At 42.1% G+C, this 21,233-nt stretch overlaps 1 protein-coding gene across 2 annotated transcripts in view; it reads left to right on the top strand.

Moving 5' to 3' along the window:
• Positions 1 to 21,233, top strand: part of MYO3A (myosin IIIA) — a 105,160-nt gene that overhangs the window by 18,526 nt on the left and 65,401 nt on the right. The window contains exons 3-8 of one of the 2 annotated variants that reach the window (XM_044425270.1): positions 1,183 to 1,287; positions 2,517 to 2,616; positions 11,346 to 11,422; positions 14,117 to 14,262; positions 14,835 to 14,900; positions 15,967 to 16,122. In XM_044425270.1, the coding sequence (XP_044281205.1) occupies positions 1,183 to 1,287; positions 2,517 to 2,616; positions 11,346 to 11,422; positions 14,117 to 14,262; positions 14,835 to 14,900; positions 15,967 to 16,122 (650 nt within the window). Of the gene's footprint in view, positions 1 to 1,182; positions 1,288 to 2,516; positions 2,617 to 11,345; positions 11,423 to 14,116; positions 14,263 to 14,834; positions 14,901 to 15,966; positions 16,123 to 16,560; positions 16,645 to 21,233 lie in introns of those variants that run through there. The other variant, XM_044425271.1, reaches the window with a different exon arrangement.

The raw sequence follows: 21,233 nt of genomic DNA, 5'->3' as shown, positions 1-21,233 counted from the left end.
TGGGTCCCGTCTCTTTTAAGTGTCTTACAACACCCTTGATTAGAGGAATGGGGGACTAGAAATGCTTAGCCGTTAATCTCCGACCACAGAGATAGTCGTGGTGAAAAGAATGTTGACACAGTGACTAATTATAGAGAGAGGAGTAGAAAAATTGAATCGGAGGGACACTTAGCCCGTGAGGTTTGCCTCGGGCTGTGAAGAAAATAGAGCAAGGTTAATAGTAACCATGGCAGTGGCCGTGGTGTGTGTGGGTGCGTGACATTTGGAGTGTCAAAGGAGGGCACCTCAGGCTGTTTGCTCCCTGTACCCACGCCAAAAATAACACTTATTTGCTACAAGCAACTATACTAATATAAGGGAAAGTGCTCTGCGTCTTTTCCTGCTTGTGCGGGCCTGGATGCTTCAGTTTACTTTCTCAGGCATAAGGATGAGTTTAACAGAGTCAGGAGTGCCGACCCTGAGCCAGGCTTGGCACTCGGGGAGCCCTTCTGAGCAGCCTGTCAAGCTGGCTGAGCCTGGCTGTTGTCCAAGGCAGATCCTCAGGTATGCTAAGATGCAGCTGGAGGAAAGAGAGCCAACTCTGCTCCGGCTGGGGAAGCATGTTTCTGCGGCACAGGAACCTTTCAGTGAGGGACTGGAAGCCCTCAGCCCTGACGGTGAAGGCCTCTCAGCCAGCAGTCTGCTCCATGCATGTGGGGCCTCTAAGCCGTAAACCTCTGGCCCAAAAGCTTGTCACTACATCTCGATTCTCCTTGCCAAAATCGACTGATTTCCATCTTCCATATTCTACCCTCATTATTACTGTTAAGTAGAAGTATGCAGAGGTTTGTGGTTTTGTTTTTTGTTATCTAGATATGTATTAATTTTGCAAAGCAAGAATGCATTTTCCAGTGACTGATCCCTCCATAGCCAATTCATTCTTCCTTGAGTGATTCCAGCCGATCAAGGATCCTGCATCAGTCATAATCATGCTAATGCGAAAACAAATCTTATTTTTCCTTTTCTTTGAAGCAGAATTGCTATGGTCTATTGCTGAGCTGTGGGAGAGAGATCAAAAGTAAATAATTTAATTTTTTCCCATTCAAAAATTAGCAGCCAAACCTTTTCATAAGAGTCTAATCTACTGAAATGCAGAATATGTGATAATTATCTTTTTTCTTAAAATTTCTTTTCTATATATAGCTTTGCAATGGGGGATCTGTGACTGACCTTGTCAAAGGGTTTTTGAAGAGAGGCGAAAGAATGAGTGAAGTTCTTATCGCTTATATTTTACATGAAGCCCTTAAGGTAAGTTAGCATTTATAAATAGTTCTGTCTCTCTGTTTGGGTACAGAGTTACGTTTGCTAAAATAATCAGTTGATTTCAAGGAGATTAAGGTCTCTCACCTCTGGGCTGGATTGCGGATTGTGGTCTTTTGTCTGAATTTGGCCACTGACAATACATGAATGGAAACTGCACAAACAGTTTTTCAACCCAAGCCAGCTGCCAGGGCAGAGCAGCCACTGTCCTGGTTCTGTGCTCTGAAAATCGCTATTTATCGGTATGAATTTCAGCTTCTTAGGATAGCAAGCAGGTGGCTGGATTTTCCTCTTCCAGCTGGACTGCTTCATACTGATATTCAGAATCTTTAACAAAGCGACATGCCTGCAGCCTCAGAGCAGGTACATTCTATTACTTAGAGGAGGCAATGTTACAAAGTTGCATAGCATTTTGTATACACTTAAGCATGCACTTCTTGCATTTGAACACAACTTTCATTTAAATAAATGCATGTGTCAACATTTGCCAATATATGTCAGTGCAAAGCCTTTGTAATAAAAAAGCAAACTACAGACTGGACATGTTTAGCCATTGCGATCTTACATATTTGCCTATAACGCACTGTGTTTGGAGTGCAGTGCAGTCCTACGCCTATCTGCTCAGGTGGAAGTCCCCCTGAGTCCAATGGGGCTGACTCACAGGCAAACTGGTATAGGACGGCAGACTTTAGTGGTACAACTACATTCCCATTCTTCTATCCACATATGACCATTCTTAGGATTGGCCTTAAAAGTATGTGAGTTCCACTGACTTGGCAAAGGTATTCTGGGTTTAATTCATTAAAGATGTATATACTTTTGTCCAGAAATTAATGATAAGGCTAATTTACACAATACTAATATGGTGAATTATTAGCACCAATGTATCCCTGAATTAGATTTTAAAAATATATTACTTATACTCAGGGCACCTGGTGACACCTGTGTTGATGGAGCTTCCTTATCCACTGCAGCTTCTGAGCTATTCATGGTGCTGAACTCACTCCCCAAAATAGATTCACCCCTGAGGAGCACCATAAATATCTCATATAAAGCTCAGAATAAAAGCTGCAATGGATGAGGAAGCCCTGCAGAAGTAGGAGTTACCTGTCTTGCCCGATCAGACTCTGCTCTGGCAGTGCACAGATTTGTTTGTGATTTCTTCCTTTTTGGTTGTGCAGATTAAGGAGTTTTATAACTGTAAACTTTCTTTTCAGGGACTTCAGCACTTGCATGAAAACAAAACCATCCATCGTGATATCAAGGGAAATAATATCCTGTTGACCACTGAGGGAGGTGTTAAACTTGTGGATTTTGGTAAGTTATGCTATCTTTTTTTTCTCGTTCTGATAAGTTTTATTTGAAATTATAATCCTAAAAACAAAGAAAAACTAAAAACAACATCAATCATCAAAAACATCGGGCCTGCTGGGTCAGCCCCCACATTTTTTTCCATTTATGATAACTTAAAAACATATTTAAATCTATACGAAGTCCTGTTTCTCTAGCCAATAATAAAAAGAGTCCCAAGTTTGATAGAAGTCAGTATCTTCTTTCTCCTTCAATGATAAAGTCAATCTATCCATTTCTGCACAATCCAAGATCTTTTTTAGAATCAGTTCGTCAGTGGGTAGTTCTTCATTTTTCCACTGTTGAGCAAATGCAATCCTCGCTGCAGTAATTACATGTAAAATCAAATACATTTCTTGTTTACTAATGTCCACAGGTATAACGCCTAATAAGAAGACTTCAGGTTTAAAAGCTAAAGGTTTTTGTAACATTTCCTCAAGCCATTTATGTATTTTAATCCAATACTTTTTCGCATTATCGCAAGTCCACCACATATGATAAAAAGTACCCAATTTATGTTTACACTTCCAAAGTTATGCTATCCTTATGGCCTAAAGGAATCATGCATGCACACATGCACACACATATATAATGTGGGGGGAGGTTTACAGGTCACAACAAGGAAGTTTGCATCGTTTCTGATGTAGTTCTCATGTCTTTGCCTCAACCTACTGATCATGCAGTCATGTAGTTTCCTTGTAAATGCAATGTCCACGCTTGCCTTCCATCTCCCGATCTCATGACACATCCCAGAAAAATCATCTTCCGTTCTGTACTGTTCTCTGCCAACATCAGATGCCTTTTCCTGATTGGTCCACACCAGAGGTTTTGAGGTGGATTCTCCTTCTTTCCCTTCCTGATTGGACTGCATCTCTATAATGTTTCCTAGCACCCCCTGTGTGTGTGTCTGTGTGTGCGTGTGTGCGTGTACATTAAAATAAACACCATAGCTACATTACCTCCCTTCTCTTTCTGTGCATGTACCAATAGTGCATTTACCAATAGGAACTGAGTGTTCACATGTGTTTCTAGGAATCTCCTGGTTATGGCACTGTTGGACAAGGAGTTGGAAGATCTGGGTTCTAGACTCCACTCAGTCATGAAGCAGATTGGGTGACTTTGATCTACCACTTAGAATGTTTGGACTGTGAAGACCCAATTTTAAGTCAAGCTTTAAGAGGCGGATACTTTTGGTACTCATAAAACAATGGATGGTGAAAGCGAGTAGAGCGTTGTGGTTAGAATGTTGGACTGGGACTCTGGAGATCCAGATTCTGGTCCCCATTCAGGCATGAAACTCATTGGGTGTCCTGGGATCCATGGTGGAAGATTAGGGATATATGTGTAATGACAAATGACAAACTCCATTACTGCTAAATATAATTCTTCAATGTAAGACACTAGTCAAGGGTAGGAGACAGACATCTGGATTATTTTGAATTCCAGGGGCAGTCCAGGTTTGTTGGGGAAGCCCAGGTCTTGAAAATCTCTTGCCTCTCAGGATATTGTGCCTGCTCAAGCGGTCTTGATGTTAACAAGGCTGGCCATATCACTCAGATTTAATTAGGTCAAGTTCCATGCGATAGTGTCCCATTCATAATAGCAAAAGAACACCTCATTCAACTGTTAAATAAATCAGGAATGTGGAATGAATTGGATCGGTCAGGAGGACACCAGTTGACCATGAATTCATTGAATGACAGTGCAAATATTCATTTAAAATCTCCTTTAAGGGCACGAAGCTTGACAACCTAAAAATGAACTGGGCTGGTTTGTGAATTGTACAGACATTGACTTCAATGAAATTTACCCTGGAGAACATCAGATTTTTGTTACATACACAGTGCTTTTAGTAAATATGGTTCTTTACATTCTAAGTTAGGGGCTGGATTTGGGGCTGTGGTGCATGTACATGGCACAAAGGCATTTATATTTCCTTGGCTGATGGAAACAAGATTTGAATTGGGGCACTGCCTTGTCAGCCTTCATGACAAGCCTGTGAGTTAGTTCAATGTGGATGCTTTAAACTGGAGAACTAAAGCTGAAAAACCAGGACTTATCTTTGGATACACCAAGGCCAGCTAGGTTCATTTTCCATTATTGGTACAGTACCTGAAAAGATTTTCCTAAAAACCCCATAGTGCACATGTGGCCCCAGGTGCTTCCCTTTCACGAGATTGTGCCAGTACGGAATTTGACGTACAGCAACTCTGTGGCTAGATTGGATGGGAACTCAAATCTCCCAGGTTCTTAAGGCCTAAGTGTTGTCTAAGTTCAGAAGTTTGCTCTACTGGGCTTTGCCAAAATCTGCTGGCAGTGTGCATGTGCGCACTGCCAGTTTACATCACATGTTACAGCTGCTGTTTATAGATGAGTTAATTGGCCATTGATAATAGAATTAGCTTTTCTTCTTTTGGTAGTGTGTGTACCTTTGAATTTCAGAACATAATATTCTCTTGTCCTGCTAAGCCAATTTATTTTGCACTGCAAAGCGAATGCTCTGGATGGTACGCTTCTTTAATAACCTGCCCATTTCGTGTATTTCTTTCTGAGCAACAGTGTTTTTCTGGCAGTCATTCCAGACACTTTCAAATTGTAACTCTTGTGCTAGACAATGCCACTGTTATAGCTCTGCTTTGCCGTGCCCTCTCAGACACACACTTTCAGGCCTGTGCTAACCCCGTGTTCAGAGCCTTCTGTGCTATGATATTTATTCTCTTTCAGACACTAGTGAAGTGGCAAGCTTGGTAAGCATCTCCCAGGCTGCAAATATGCCAAGCTCTCCATGACAGGCTAGTAAGATCCCAACAGAGAGATCAGGGTGTACCTCCTCTCTGCATCCCCTATGGAACAACCAGCCCCAAAGGGATATCGCATCATGTAAACCTCATAATACACCTGTGACACCAAGCTCACCCATCCCATAGTAGCCCTTCCCAACTTGGTTCCCTCCAAATGTTTTAGACTACAGCACCAGCTGAAATGCCAATATTTGGAGACCTGCAGGCTGAAGTGTTTGGTGGCAACCAGGTTGGAGAAGGCTGCTATGGGATAACCAAAGGTGCCACAAGTATGTTATGGGGATTTACATGATGTGATCCCTTTCCCCACCTATAGACAAAAGTTGGATTCTCTATATTCATTGCAATAGCACCCAGTTTTCATGAACACTGTGCATTTTTTTAAATTTTGTAATCAGATTGTATGTCTCAAAACATGGGTGTATTTCCCCTCAAGTCTGGGCCTTGGGTTCATTTAACTTGTTAAATTCTGCTCATGTTCACAATTCATCTACTGTGATGTTGTTTAACCTTGACTTATTTAATGCAGCATATGTGGCACACAGATAGCACCATTCACAAAGAATTAGGTTTGCCTTTCTTCATTAACTTAATGCAACTTCGTTAATTTTATTTTGTATTATGCACATAGTGCTTTAGGTCTGCAAGATAAAGAAAATGGGTAATATATGCATGCCAAAGACATAAGAAATTGCTAATTAATTTGAAAGAATAAACTATAAGTGGAGGAGTTTCTGAGGTGACTGAACTTTAAATATGAAGTTGACAGTTATGAACATGGGTTTGCAATGTTTATGTTAATATGGGGTAATTAAAATACAAAGTTGATGTTATAAAGGGCATATGATACAAAGCATAATACTGCCAGAGAACTTTCGACTGCAGTACATTTTCTTAAAATCAATAAGAATGTCTAAATATTAGACACTGGGACCAATACCTAAACTATATTTGTTCAAGTGACTTCATCATCTGTTTAGTCTATGACATATTTCTGTTTTGACCAATTGCTCTGAAATTCTGAAATTGAAATTCTCAATTCTTGAGCCTCAACTGTTCTGGAGGGTCTCCCATCCCACAGGGCCAACTTTTTAAGAGGGCATGGGAGCTGCTACAGATGGGGGATCAGCAAAAATCAGGGGTTGTACTTTCTGTGAACCGATGTGGTTTCTGCCAGCACAGAGCCACCCATGGGCACAGGCAGAAGCAGTATGACAGAACATAAGCAACACCTCCCCGTACCCCCCCCAAAAAAAAAAACAAAACAAAACAAAAAAACAAACTCTGCTGGATCAGAAGAAAGGACTGTCTAGTCCTCCAGAGTTGGTAAGCATGGCTAAGAAGTTAGTGAAATAGGACTTCAGTTTGTAGAAGCCATATTGATACTTCCTTATAGACTTGGCCTTCTATGTGCTTGATAATTTTATCTTTAGTTACACTTTCTGCTATTTTACCTTGAATGGACCTAGCCAATTGCCTGTAATTTCCTGGACTCTTCCTGGAATCCTTTTTAAAAACTGGTATTACATGGGTGAGAAAAAGAAGTGAACATAAATTTTGAATAGTATATGTCTGAGCATAGCTCAGCCCAGGAAGTTTTTAATACCAGAACTGAGCTTATGGGCCTTTCACACAAAAATCCATTCTTGGTCTCCCCCGATTTTTTATTTCAGCAGCCCAATTTTATTGGGGGTGGGGGTATTGTTAACAGCTGGCATTCAGAAATCCTTGAAGATCTACAGCAAATTACCCAGGGATCTCCCAGTGGATCTGGAGCTATCTTCTGCCCACCCTAGAGCAAAAGAGCAGGATGAATCAACAGAACAGGAATGGACAGCTTTGCTTGTTGTGTCAAGCAGCTTGACTAACCCAGGGGCTAAAATTCCACTGTGAGTCATGGCTGAGAAACAGAGGGGGAGATAATTGGCTTTTTATTTAGAATATTTGACATTGGCATGACACAAGCACTGAATGCCACTCACTCCACTGAACTGAAATAATTCGTTTAAACAGCTTGTGGACCTCTGTGTGAGTGGGTGCAACGGACCTGTGCGTATGGGTCAGATTAGTGCCAAGTTAATATTAGGTAGGAGAGTAGAGAGAAGTGGGCTCTTTGCTTTGTGCTTTAGCTCTCCATACAGCACACACACACACAGGCAGCATCACTAAATTCCAGCCGGTTCTTTTCTTGTGGGTCTCCAACACTGGGAAAAGCGGTCCCTAGAGGTGAACTGGCTAGAAGGGAAATAGAGGCAGGAGAGAGTTCGACTTCCCCCTCTTCCCTATCCATCTGCTTTAATTTGCACCCACAGCATCTCTACTGAGTACCTGTGAAACATTCGCTTTCCCTGTTGTCCAGACTTAGTTGAAATTGTTCATTTGATCCATTTTTCCACTTGTCCTGAACCTGCTGGCAAATATTTAAAAGAAGAGCAGAGATCATTGAAGAGTATTTGGCTCCTTTGCTTTTCCACGTAGGCAAACAGTTGTACTGAAACCTTCCATCATTTTCATAATGGCCCCATCATTAGAATGGCCCCATGTGTCATGTTTGGATATCATGAATGGGCAAGCAGAACTGTAGCCTCTTAGAAAGAACGTACAGCATCACTTTTTAGACTCGAATGGGTGGAGAGGTTTAAGAGCTAGTTTTCTGAGGCGCGTTTGTTGGGATATCGCCTCAGGAAGTAAGTAAGTGAGCGGTGAAAAAGCACAGGGTTCTGATGAGGACGGTGATGCAGAACCGGTCATTCACAAAGAGAGCAGTAGGGATAATGACATCTTGCCTGCAATCCCTTTGCAGAATATCCCCACCCCCACCCCCACCCCCTGTATACAAGAACGGCTGCACAGATGCTTTCTGGACTGAAAGAGAAGGACAAGGTTAATAATGTTAATAATCCATTCACTGCTGACAACAGACAGAAAAGTGGAGGTTTGGGGAGAGTGCTGTGTGTTTGCAGTGTGCCACAATTCGGCCGTATGATCAGGCGCATGCCAAATGTACAATGTCATCACACAACTTGCACTACATATGGGGACAGTATTCTTGCTGTTGCCTTGCTCACTCATTACACACACAGTCCTGTAAAATGACTGTCCACCTAGTGCACAACTTTGCACTGCAAATGGGTGGTCTCATTTTTGTGGTTGCCTTATTTACACATGGCCTGTAGCCATGCAGGATCACACTGTGGGAAAGTAGGATTCTGCTTGGCTCTTGTAATCTTGAATAACTGGGCGAAGCTGTGTCTGTCTGGATGTGCGAGGAATGTTTTATCTACGAAAGATACACTCTGTAGTTTCACTCCATATGGCTCTGTGCTCTCGCTATCTCTCCCCTCCATTACACACGCTATATATATATCCTCCAAAAATAATTCTCGCACACTGCCATTATTAGAAAACTTGCAAATCGGTCTGGTTTCATGTTTGACTGGTTGATGAGCTGCAAAAAGAGAGAATTGCCAAGTGTCATGGCATCAGGAACCTTTTGTAAGATGCAAAAGCCTAAGGAAATGTTCTACCAACAATGAAGACTGAAATGCCAACTTGCTGCCAAGAGTAAAAGGATAATAAAGATGATGATAATGATACATTTTAAAAAATAGGCCATACAAAAAACGTGCTATGATTAAAATTTGCCTTTAGTTGACTCCAGGCAGGGTCCTTAAAGGTTCTCATTCCTTTTGGCAGCTTAGATTAAAGTGGGGTGTGATTTCAACTGTACATCTGCTGAAAATTAATGCTAGTTTTATGTTTGACCTTTTCTCTGTGAAATATTTTATGGTAATGAAATCAGACAATGTAGCATGATAAGAGTTCAGTCACTGCCATTTCATTAGCATGATAGTCCAAGTCCTTTTGCCCAGCCTAAGCAAGTGAAGTGAATTCAGCAGCAGCATCTATAGGTTGCAGCCAAGTATGGAAAGTTCTTCTCTCCAAATCATACATATGTCATTCCCGTGTGTGGAAAAGATAGAATAATTTCTTTGCCTTCCAATATTGGCACAAGGCTGCATTTTCTGTCGTGGTGCCCCTCTCTGAGACATTTTCTTGACCATCTTCACACAAAGCAGTAGGGAAACATTTTGAGGAATTGTGACTTATCTTTTCTGACAGCCCACTCGCTCATGCCACCCAGCCGCTCCCAGCCGCTCCCACTCCTCTCCTCCCACCAGCAAGAAGAGTCTCCATTAGGTTCAAATGAGCCCTGTCGGAATCCATCCCTCTAAGCATCTGCGGGCTTCCTCGTAGGCCAGTCTTCCAAAGCAAGCTGAGCGGAGAGGGAGGCCGTGAATGCTCACAGAGCCCCATTTGCACAACCAAACCTTCTTTTGTGTCAGCAGCCACCCAAAAGGCAGCAAGACCTGGCATAGAAGAGGAAAGCTACTGCTTCAGCAGTGGACGGGTGGGGCTGCCTTCCGGGAGAGACCCGCACAACCGAGTGCCCTGTGGCCAGCCGTCTTTGGTGTCAGGAGCAGCCGCCATTTCTCCATCCATCCATTTATGCACATATTTATATGCTGCCTATAACTGCCAAAAGGCCTTCCTGGGCGACTTACAGAAACATATTAAACAACACATTAATATGTGTTTATTTAAAACCATTTAATAGGTTTTAAATAACAGCATATTTAAAACATATCAAAACAATTAAAAGATTAAAACATCAATATAACAATAATATAAAAAGGCCACCAGCATTCACAGGGCTAAGTATTATTATTATTATTTAAAAGGTATGTCTTCACCTGGCCAAGAAGAAAATAAATTTGCGGGCCTTCTCCCCACATACAAGGGAGGTGCTGCCTGCACTGCATGTGCAGCTTGATTCCTTGTGAGCACCCCATGAACACTCGGCGCACTCAGCAGGAGCTTGGACTCTGGGCTGTGGGGCTGCGCCCAGGGAATTCAGTGGATTCCCAGCCCTGTACTGATTCCTCATACCTGGCTAGTTTCAGTAACTCAGGACCTCACTGGGAAAATGAGGGTCAAGAGCAACGCTGTGTTGGAACATAATTGTGAGAATAAGAAATGGAATTCAAGAAGCATAAAGGTAGCATTCCTGGCCTAGGCTCCAGTGCTGCTTGGGATGGCCCGGTGGTCTGCACTAGACAACGCAACAGAATAAGAATTTCCTGCAACTCAAAGCTTTGCAAAGCACTGACATGGGTGGCGTTGCAGGGTTTAGTATTTCTGTGAATGCACTTTCTGTGACGTACACGTTTAGATATACCTCAACCAGTCACCTCGCTAGCAGAAAAGTAGAATGTCACACTATAACAGTTACTCATGTTCAGGACATACATCTCACATGCTTTTTAATATGCCATTTATTTATTTAAAAGTGTTTGAATCTCGTCCTTTACTGTATCTCAGGAAGAAGGATGAATCTGATTCAAGTACTTTCTGAGGCTGAAATGAATAAACACATCATAAAGCTATTATTTTTTTTTAAACAATGCCTTTAAAAAGAGTAGTACTGATGTGTTTCTTTAAAGAAAGTACCTTTAAATAAAAGGGTATTTTGAATCTCTCAAATGCTCTTTGTGGCTTCCTTCTGCTGCTAAGAAAAGGATACAAGAATACTGTAATCATCCATCCAAACAATGTGCAGTTCGGCTGCCTGTAAAAACCTTCATTTGGAACTAAATTCAAGCCCCTTTCAAGCCACTGGAGTGGAGGAAGTGCGGAATGTGCAAGGGGGGTATTTACCAGCTTACATGGCAAGGCCGTGCTGCTGGACGCAAAGTCCTAAACATGCTGCTGGGCTTCTGAACAAGTAACGCTGTGTTGGGAGATGAGTATGGGAATAATAAGAGCGGATATCGCCTGGATGGAATTCCTGAAGCATAGCCATTGCTCTGGTGCTAATGTGCCTCTTTCCATTAGGTGTATCGGCTCAGTTGACCAGCAGTCGTCTCCGTCGGAATACCTCAGTAGGGACTCCGTTTTGGATGGCTCCTGAGGTTAGATGGCATTTTATTCATTCTTAGCTTGGGGTCTTCTTGGCTGTTTGTGCTTCTCTGCTGCTCTTTCGGCTTATCACTTTTATGTTCCTGTTCATGTTTCTAGTTCTGTTTATGGCCTTTGTAGAAAAAGCCTTTACATTTTGATCAGTGCTACATTATTAAAATAAAATATGGTCAGGATGGTATTTGGCTACTACTCATAATAAAATAACTACCTTGCACTGAAGGGACTTTCTTCCTCTACATGAAATGTCAGTGGTTCTGTGCTTTGTAACCTGAATGTTTATAAGCACAACAGCAAGATTCGGTGTTTTTAGGTCTGTCAGAGAAAATTGTCGTAATACTGTCAGCTATCAAATTCATGGCACATATTTAATACTACATTTATCTCTTCAGATCATAATTGTGCATGCCATCTTTCCCATGTAAATTTCCCTTGAAAAGATATAAACAAATCTGTTCAGTGTCCTTATGAAAACTGCTAAACCAAACATGTGATTAAACATCTCACAGGATTTTATGAAAGGATATAGGTACTGGAATGTATAGCCAAAGAGACATTTAACAAACAGTCTGTTAGTTTTTGTTGCTTATTTCCTGCTAAGGACTGTGGGATTATTAAGTAGGGAAGAAGCATAGAGACCTGTTAGTTTCAAATGAGCAGCTTCAGTGAGCATCTCTGGCAATGCATGAGAAATTAATTTCATTCATTTTAAACCAGGATTTACATACTTTGCACCTTGTGGACTAAACAGACTCACATGCAATATGTGGTTGAAATCAAACATTTCCATGCTTGAAGTATGATTCATGTCCCTCCCCATGGGTTTTATAGCACACATAGATTTGAGGAATGCACTTGAAAAATTGTATGCCTCTGAAAAATGCACATAAAATTGGATACCTTGAAAAATGCTTTGATCAATGAGAAAAGAATGTATATATTCCAAACATGCACACAACTGATGTGCCTATTTGGAAAATGTGCATGAATTTCCATCTGAAATTAAGAAAACAAAGCTCACCATCTGATAAGGACTCAGGTGAGAATGAGTTACAAGATGGAGGGCTTCTGTGAGCTCAGGTTTTGCTGACTGATGCATACCCAAATATGTAAGGATTTGGATGGTTCAGTGCTAGAAGAAGGTTGCATGTAAACGGTGAAATGTATTGTGTCCCCTTCATATTCCCCTTCTCAAGCTCATTTAGTTAGTTCCTGACTCAAGCAAACTGTAGCTGCCCTTATATTTGAACCAGCAAGCTATGGTCTGAAGCCAGTTTGAATGTGAAAGCATTCAAGGTAAGAGGAGGACACATAGACACCGGCCTGGTGGTGGTTGCTCTTCAGCCCCACGGTTTTTGCAGTACCGGTAGGCAGCAGCAAGAGGAATCTTTCTGAGCCCTTGGTGGGTCTCAAGTTACTCAGGCCAAGCTTAAGAAGGCAGCATACACCAAGGTTGTATGTCAGCATACCCCATTCTGGACCTCCTGGATCCCCTGATGGCTGTGCCCCTCCCCCTAGTGAGAATGAGACACCTCAAGCCATGGCCCTCGACTGCAGAAATGCACAGAAGGTGGAGGCAGGTACTGCTTGTTTGATAGCTTCCCAGCTTTTGTGCCATTTGTCCCTGCTTGAAAGGATGAAACACATCCATGAAGGTTTGAGACAAGCATCAAGAGCTCTGCACTGGCATTTGTTGGAATTTTTACCTCTAACCCTTTTGCCTTCAGTTCTCCCCCCACTGGAATGCATTCCGCAAACACTCCTCTAAAATGTCCTTCATCCTTCAGTCTGAAAGTGGTTCCACTCCCCTATTTTAGGCAGTACTTGAACCCCAAGTGCTGAGGAACATCAAATATCTCAGCCTCCTTGGACCCCATCCCTGCAATGTGATGGAGTGGCCAGCTGCCACCCCTGAGTGTGTGAAATCAGCACCAGTCCTGAAGGAAGTTATTTGAATTCCTTTCAGATGCTAAGGCCAACACTTTCTTCCTGTGACAGTAGCTCCAGAAGTACAGGTGGGCACTTCTACTCACCCTTTGTGAATGCCTGTAGCACACGGTCATGATTTGAGGTGTCTCCATCTCACTGTTGCCTTTTTCCTTCTGCCTGGCTTCCCTTCTCAGGCAGCATGGAAGATGGGAGTACTGTTAGAATTAAAAGCTTAACTTTCTGAATATTTCCACTTCACACATCATAGCATAAAATGGTTGTTTTGACTGCTTCACTGGAGAAGGTGAATAAGAGTTTCACAGGGATGGATCAGTCCATCAATGGAGATGGATTGGTTTCATGTGTGTTCCTGAATATGTTTCTTCTGTTCTATATCTATATCAGTCTGTTATTTTTTTAAAGCAAAGATTCACATTTAAATACTATTTTTCACAAAATGCATATCTTGCATGCATTTTAATCTAAAACAGTCATTTAGGTACACTCATCTGAAAATAATAAATTTTATGTGCATGTTATTTTAAAATATGCATTTTGAATTTTGCTTTTAAATCCAAGAGTTATATCACAAAACTCAGGGAAGGGTAAAAATAAGAGGTTATGTTCTAATCCACACTTTAGCCTAGGGAAGTACACATGAAGTTTCAAAAAACAAAATCCTCATCCATCCCTAGTTGCAAAATTCCTATCTAATAGAACTGTTGGTCTCCTATACTTGTTTATTCCTTCCTTAACAGGTGATTGCATGCGAGCAACAGCTGGATAGTTCTTACGATGCCAGATGTGATGCATGGTCTTTGGGTATCACTGCCATAGAGTTAGGTGATGGAGATCCACCTTTGGCTGATTTGCATCCCATGAGAGCTCTGTTCAAAATACCAAGGTACTGCCTCAGTTAATTATCTCCCTTAGTGTAACACAGAACTGGAAGTTGGCAACATGAACTTTAGGCTCCAGATTGTTAAAAGAGCCAAGCAGAATTGAGGACTATTAGATAATGAAGTTAGGTTGAATAGTTGACCAGTAGGCAGAACAGACTGTGATCCTGGGGGGATTAGAAGTAATCTTTTTCTCTAATACTGACAGTGTTAAGGAACCCAAAGAATTGTAAAGTCTACTGCTTTTACAACTGCGAGGAACTTGTCCTGATACATAAATAATGATGAATAGGCCATTAGCCATATCATTTTCTTGGAATGCTGGAAAATTACAGCACTTTTGATTTATTTGGGAGTAATTTTAAAATCCACTTTTTCTTAAGCCTTTGCAACATTAAGACAATCAGTGGTGCATTGTATTTTTCTAAACAATGCTCCTTTTAAACTAGAGGATTTTTTTAAAGGTTCTTCCACATAGTCATTATTCTATTGGAATTCTCTTACTCTTTTTTTGTAAAATACTTTTGAAACAATTGATATTTTATGTATTAACCTTTTTTAATGCTACCTTCTACAGAAACCCACCACCAACACTAAGGCAGCCAGAGATATGGTCATCTGAATTCAATGACTTTATCAGCAAGTGAGTGACAATCAAGCCATTTAAAAATAAATCGATGTGTAAATGTATAGAATGCAGTTAAAACAATGTCACCTTATTTACTCAGAAAGAATCAAACATTCTGATGTTCTGATAAACAGGAGTATTGGTTACATTAACTTATAAAGGATCTGCTGTATGGAAAATATGGAACAAGCTTCAGTTCCTAGAGATTATGAGTGAGACATATTTCTGTAATTTTTAAAAAAGTTAATACACTATCTCTGACCTTTCTTCAGTCATAGAACACAAGGTAGTTTCCCACCGAAATGGAGGCCACACACAGACCTGCCTTGCCTCAGCCGTGTGGCTGTCCCTGGACTCTTCTGTACTATTTCCCATGCACTATGCCCATGTTTTCACTCTGGCTTTGATCCTAATTAGGCTTCTGAAAATAGAAGGGTTTCTTTCATTCCCAGATCAGGCCAAGATTATGGAGGATTGTTCCAGTGGAAGGGAAGGAAGAAACAATGTCCACTTCATGCAGCCCTTCTGTCTCTCCTGGAGGGTCTCCAGACTCTTTGGAGCATATTTTCAGGGTGTGAGGCAGGCAAGAGGCTACACAGGGAAGGGGCAATTAGTGAAGGTCACCTCACTGCCACTAGCAGGAATATCCCATGAGCAGGACTCTGCTGAAGGGCATAGGTGACTGTGGGGGCCATCTCAGGTTTCCAGCCTATATGTGTGAGTACAGAATACCCACTAGAGATGTAACAGTAGGCTCAGCATGAGCAGGGATGAATCCTTGTTTTGCTGGACACAGAAGCTTTGTTCCCCTGAGAATTGGTATATCACACACCTCTTCCTTTGGACTGGGGAACATGGTATGGGTCCACTCCTAAAGACTGCTGCTCTCGTTAGTTCAGTGGATGTATAAAGAAGGGTGAAGGACTGGTAAATTATGTGATTACACTGCCATAGTATTCTTGTTCCAGATCTTCTCATGAAGATGTGTCTTTGTATAGGTGAAAGGACTTTGTATATGACTCACTGGTGATTGCAGTTCATAATTGTATTTCCAAACACTTGTTCTTTTCTGCTAGTCCAGGTGTTTGACAAAAGATTATGAGAAACGCCCCACAGTGTCTGATCTGCTGCAACATGATTTTGTGAAGCAGGTGGAAGGCAAGGAGAGCATTCTGCAGATGCAGCTGATGGAATTCATCGATGTTCATCAGCAAATGGGAGTCACGGAGAAAGCCAGGTACCTTTTTGGTCTTCTGGAAGTAAGATAACTTTTGACTGCCTTTTCATGTTTGCAAATGGGGTCCTTTTAACTAGCTAGTATCTCTCTAAAGCAGACTTCCTCTACCCAGAAATCTTGAGATGTGTTTGATGACACTTGACCTCACCCCAAATTTTCATCTTACGGGGGCTTATGGACTTCCCTACAATGTTCTATCCTTTAAGTGTTAGCGTTAGTTTAATGCTGCAGCCACTCTTCAGCATGAAATAGCTGGCAAAAACAGCCCCTTATTTTGCATGTGACAGAAAACACCAGCACCTGACTTGAATAGGAGGGTATTTTCAGTTTCGTTCCAAGGGTATTTAGCGATCTAATCTATGCCTCACAAAGCACTCTGTGGCATGTAGTCTTTATAAGAAATTACTGAGTGATTTGGCTCAGTGTCAAGTTTTCTGGAGCTACTTCATCAAAGTAATGTACTGAATCTGAAATTTAGCTGTTGATGGCTATTGATGTATTTCTATTTGCTTCTACTTCAAGGTAAGGCATAATAGATTTGTTTTTTAAAAATGGAACATAGAATATAAAAGGATTTTAATATACTTTCAGTTGTTACTGTCACGTATTCTTATCAAATGAACTACACAGAGAAGTCTTGTTAAAATCAGCCACAGTTCTTTTTATTGATGTCTATGAAAGTTTAATGCTTTGTTTGGTTTCTTTGCAGTCTTCTGGTGAGATATAGGGATTTATTTTGCCCTTTTTCAAGCCTGACATAAAGATACCTTGCTTAGAAATGAAAATAGCACTGTTCCAGCATTTTAAAAGAGCTCTATGCCACCCTTAAAGACCAGAGTAGGGCTCAAATTTGTAGGAATACATGGTCCAAAGCACTGCACTTATGAGAGGGTCTGAAGCTCACAGCCAGGAAGTCACACTAGATGCATGAGTAGCTGTAAGCAATAAATCCAAATGCCTTTCCAAATGAGTGCCATATTACTGCATGTTTGTTATAGGAAATTACGATACCTGCCTTTTCTCAAGAGTGCATGGGCATCTTATCTTCCCAGCACACCATCACTGATAAAATGGCTTCTCTCCTTTACCCAGTTAGTGATCGTGAGCCTGAATGGCATAGAAATGTTTAAGCATAGATAAGACCTGTTAGATTTTAACTGTGGGGACTAGAAGACTCATCTTCCCTTCTGAACCTCAATACATGAAGCTTCCTTGTACAGATGCAGGCTGTTGGCTCAGTACAGTCCATCTAATGCTGTCCTCCAGGCTCTCAGATAGCTTTTCTGGAACTACCTACAGAATCCAGTGTCTGAATTAGGAGCTTCGGCCTACAAATCATAGGCTCCACCACAGGGCCCTTTTCCAAGGCACGGCCTGCTCAGTAAAGCTGGAAGTGGCAACCTTCTGTGCCACTAGCAATAATTCTGACCGTCTAGCCAAAGAACTAGATATGCAGCAGTAGATCTTCCTTCCTTTCGGGTACTTTTACATAGGTGTGCATGTCAAAGAATTAAGAGACTAAATGTCCTTCTCCTGCAACCACTTCAGATCAAGTAAGTAGACAACTACCCTTCAGAAATGTAAAAGTGGTAAGTCTGCTAGTCCCTAAACAAACACATTCCTTGTCGTGGATCAGGAATCCCAACCCTCATCTTTCCAGAGTGAATAGTTCAGGGAAAATTATCTGCTGTGTAAAGGTGTCAACTCCCTGGGACTATTTCTTTAGAAGGACTCTAGGGACTGGCTTCCTTACTTCCGTGGGAAGTTGCATGACCATCCTCAGGTTCCTAGGACTTGGAGCGCAAGAAAACTAGCACGTCACAATTATTTCCATACTGTCAGAATATGAGATTTCAAAAACAGACCCCCCCACCCATTTAGAGGCAAAACTTCACTCAATATGGAGGAGAAGCCACCAACCAAATGCATCCACATCCTTATTTAAGACTAAGCCTTGAACTGCTCCTTGTCAGGAGCAACATACAGATAAGCTGGCCTAGCTTCCACCTGGAGCTTTCCATGAAGCTGACCTATTTCTGTCAGGCTGTTCAAGACTGGGCTGTAGCAGAACCTTGCAACCCAGTCTGTGGTGCAAGGCATCAACAGAGTCCACATACTAAAATGTCCTATATCACTACTTGGGCAGGTGCCAGGGCCCATTGCTTATGGTGATGCCTGCTAGGGCCTCCATGCTGGGTGCTGACAAGGCCACCAAATGCAGCACTTTAGAAGATACGTTGTTCTGTAGAATTGTGGGTCAAAAAACTGACAGTCAACATGGTTTTTATGACAGCTGGCCAGATAGTTCATGAAAATTCCAAGGCATTGCATTTGGGGAAATATAAGGTGTGGCTACAGCTTTGGCCACTAGGGATCTATCAGGCCCACCCTGCCAAGGCCACCCTCCATCCTGGAGTTGGCAGTTAACACATAACTGATGGCCCTCTTGCTGCACCTCTTTAGTATTTGAATGCCCAGATCCTGTCGCTTGAAAATAATAATAAAATAAGAGACGGAGCCATGAACAGGAAGCATAACCTTTGCATACATACTTACATACATACACACGCATATATTGTTCTGGTAGGCCCAGAATATGGCCTTTGAATACTAAAGCCATAAGGGTCTGAAAACTTGTATTTTCTCCCCTGTGATTCTGAGGATGTCCACTTCCTGCTGTCCAATATCCAAGTTAGCACTCTGGGGTAGAACTCTCTTCAGGTTAGGCTGACCTCAGCGAGACTGACCTATGTCTGCTCCCCAATTGGTAATACCTAGAGTGGTCCCATCACATCTGAATGCAATAGGGCTTCATGTTATGCCTCCCCTAGTATTTGAGGCCATCCTCCTCTGTAGGAGATCCCTGAATTACCTTCACATCACTGTTCTGATAATGCCTACCATAATGAGCCCAGCCTTTTGGCACTCTCAGGGCATCGCAGGAGGCTACTGTCTGCTTGCCAACATTCTTTCTCCTCCACTTCCCTCACAGCTCACCCAGATAAAACAGTTTTGCCTGTCCTAACATGCTCCAGTGCATAGCAATTAGATGACTCAAAGTGACACTCAAGCAGAGAGGTCATCCTATCAAGCATTATCTGGCAAGATCAGCTTGTCTTCTGTTGCCTCGTCTGTCCATTTATGTTTGCCAATCCAGGAAGAATTGTAGTGATGCTTGCGGTTTTTGTAGCTGATCCAATTAAGTCTTACAACAAATACTTTTCACACACAGAGACCAGCCCTACAGGCATTTGGACAGAATTTACAGGACAACCTTTAGCAGCAATAAAAGGTATAGAAAGCATGTCACTGAAGGTTGTCTTAAAGAAGCTGATAGGTCTGGACAAAAGATATTTTGAGAGACAAGTAGGTGATTTTCTATCCTTTTAGTGATCCAGGACATTGCAGATAACCTGCTTTACCATGGTTAGAGTTATCCTTCGCTGTTGCTTTAATCTATCTTAAGAACTTACAAGTACAGTGAAACTATGATTGTATGCCCAACAGGGCTTCAGAGGGAGACCCTTCCAAGGAGTGTTTGTCATCTTGCAACCAAAGATCCTGAAGAGGCAAAAAAACTCTCTCTGTCATGGGGCTTTTTAGTATAGATTTCAGGGGAATTCAAGCCAGAGCTTTCCCTAGAAGCAAAAATGACAAAACTGAGACTGTCATACTTTGGACACATCATGAGAAGGCACTCTAGCAGCAGAATCTCCAAACCTGCCTGGGCTTTCCAGGTTGTAGCCACTAACTGACTAACACAGGGGTGGGTACTCTGCAGCTCTCCAGTTATTGTTGAGCTCCCAACTCCTGTCATTACAACAGTGGTTTGTGATCATTCAAGTTGGAGTCCAACAACTTCTGATGTGCCACAGGTTGCCTGCACCCCGGACAAAAGAAAGACTCCTGCCCCTTTACCTTCTGGTGCAGCATACATTCATTTGAGGAGAAAGAAATGTGGTTTATGGACTCCAGCTAACCTTACAGAGCAATAGACAATGGCAGCTAGTTGTCCTGGGGATCAATAATACAACTGTACTTTGCACTATTATTAACTAAAACCAGTGACACAAAATGTCAGATCTGGGTGGCAGGCAGTAATAGGGGTAGTAATAAAGACTACTTCCATCCAGTAATAAAGATGCTCAGACCATTTGACATCAACCTGCCTCTCCTTATTTATTTAGCTAATTTATGAATAAGTACTTCTGAGCAACTTTTCCAAGCTATGAGTTCACAAAGTGACATAACTCTCAAGAAATGATGCCTATACAATAGATGTGTAGGCACACCTGAAAGCTGTGTGGGTTGTTAAAGAAGTGCTGTAATAAAAGGCAGATGCAAAGAGAGATGCCATCAAAGCTTGCTTTGCAGCTTGTGTTGATGAAGATGTAAGACCTCCTCTCCAGTGATGTTGTGGTCGCGAAGTTGTGTCTGACCCATCGCAACCCCATGGACAACATTCCTCCAGGCCTTCCTGTCCTCCACCATCCCCCGGAGTCCACTTAAGCTCACGCCGACTGCTTCAGTGACTCCATCCAGCCACCTCATTCTCTGCCGTCCCCTTCTTCTTTTGCCTTCAATTGTTCCCAGCATTAGGCTCTTCTCCAGGGAGCCCTTCCTTCTCATTAGGTGGCCAAAGTATTTGAGTTCCACCTTCAGTATCTGGCCTTCTAAAGAGCAGTCAGGGTTGATCTCCTCTAGGACTGACCGGTTTGATCGCCTTGCAGTCCAGTGGTAACAGCCTTTAATAAGGGGAAGTCATCAAAGGGTCATGGGATTGCCTTGAATTCAGGCAGCACTATGACATGTGAACAGAGACGAAATGAGGAGCAGGTTCTTGGAAACCATTGGTTTTGGCTTGGCCATCTCAGCCAAGGCACAAGAAGGGAAAAATTAGAATGCAGAAAGAGTCCTGGCTGTGTTGTACCATCATTGGATATAGAGGTTGCTGGGAAACAGATGGAAAGTCTGAAGAAGCAGCTGAGGAAGAGGGAGAGATTCCAGTTAAGAGTCCTGGAGGCAATAATACTCCCCCATGTTGAAACCATTTCTTCTCATTTCCTCTAGAGCCCTGATTAGCCAAGCAGGAGTCCATACTCTTATATAGC

The sequence above is a fragment of the Varanus komodoensis genome, unplaced genomic scaffold (assembly GCF_004798865.1).
Source record: "Varanus komodoensis strain SLA01 unplaced genomic scaffold, ASM479886v1 scaffold15, whole genome shotgun sequence".
Taxonomy (NCBI): Eukaryota; Metazoa; Chordata; class Lepidosauria; order Squamata; family Varanidae; genus Varanus; species Varanus komodoensis.
Note: the sequence above shows the minus strand (reverse complement) of the source record. Positions and strands in the feature narration are given on the sequence as shown.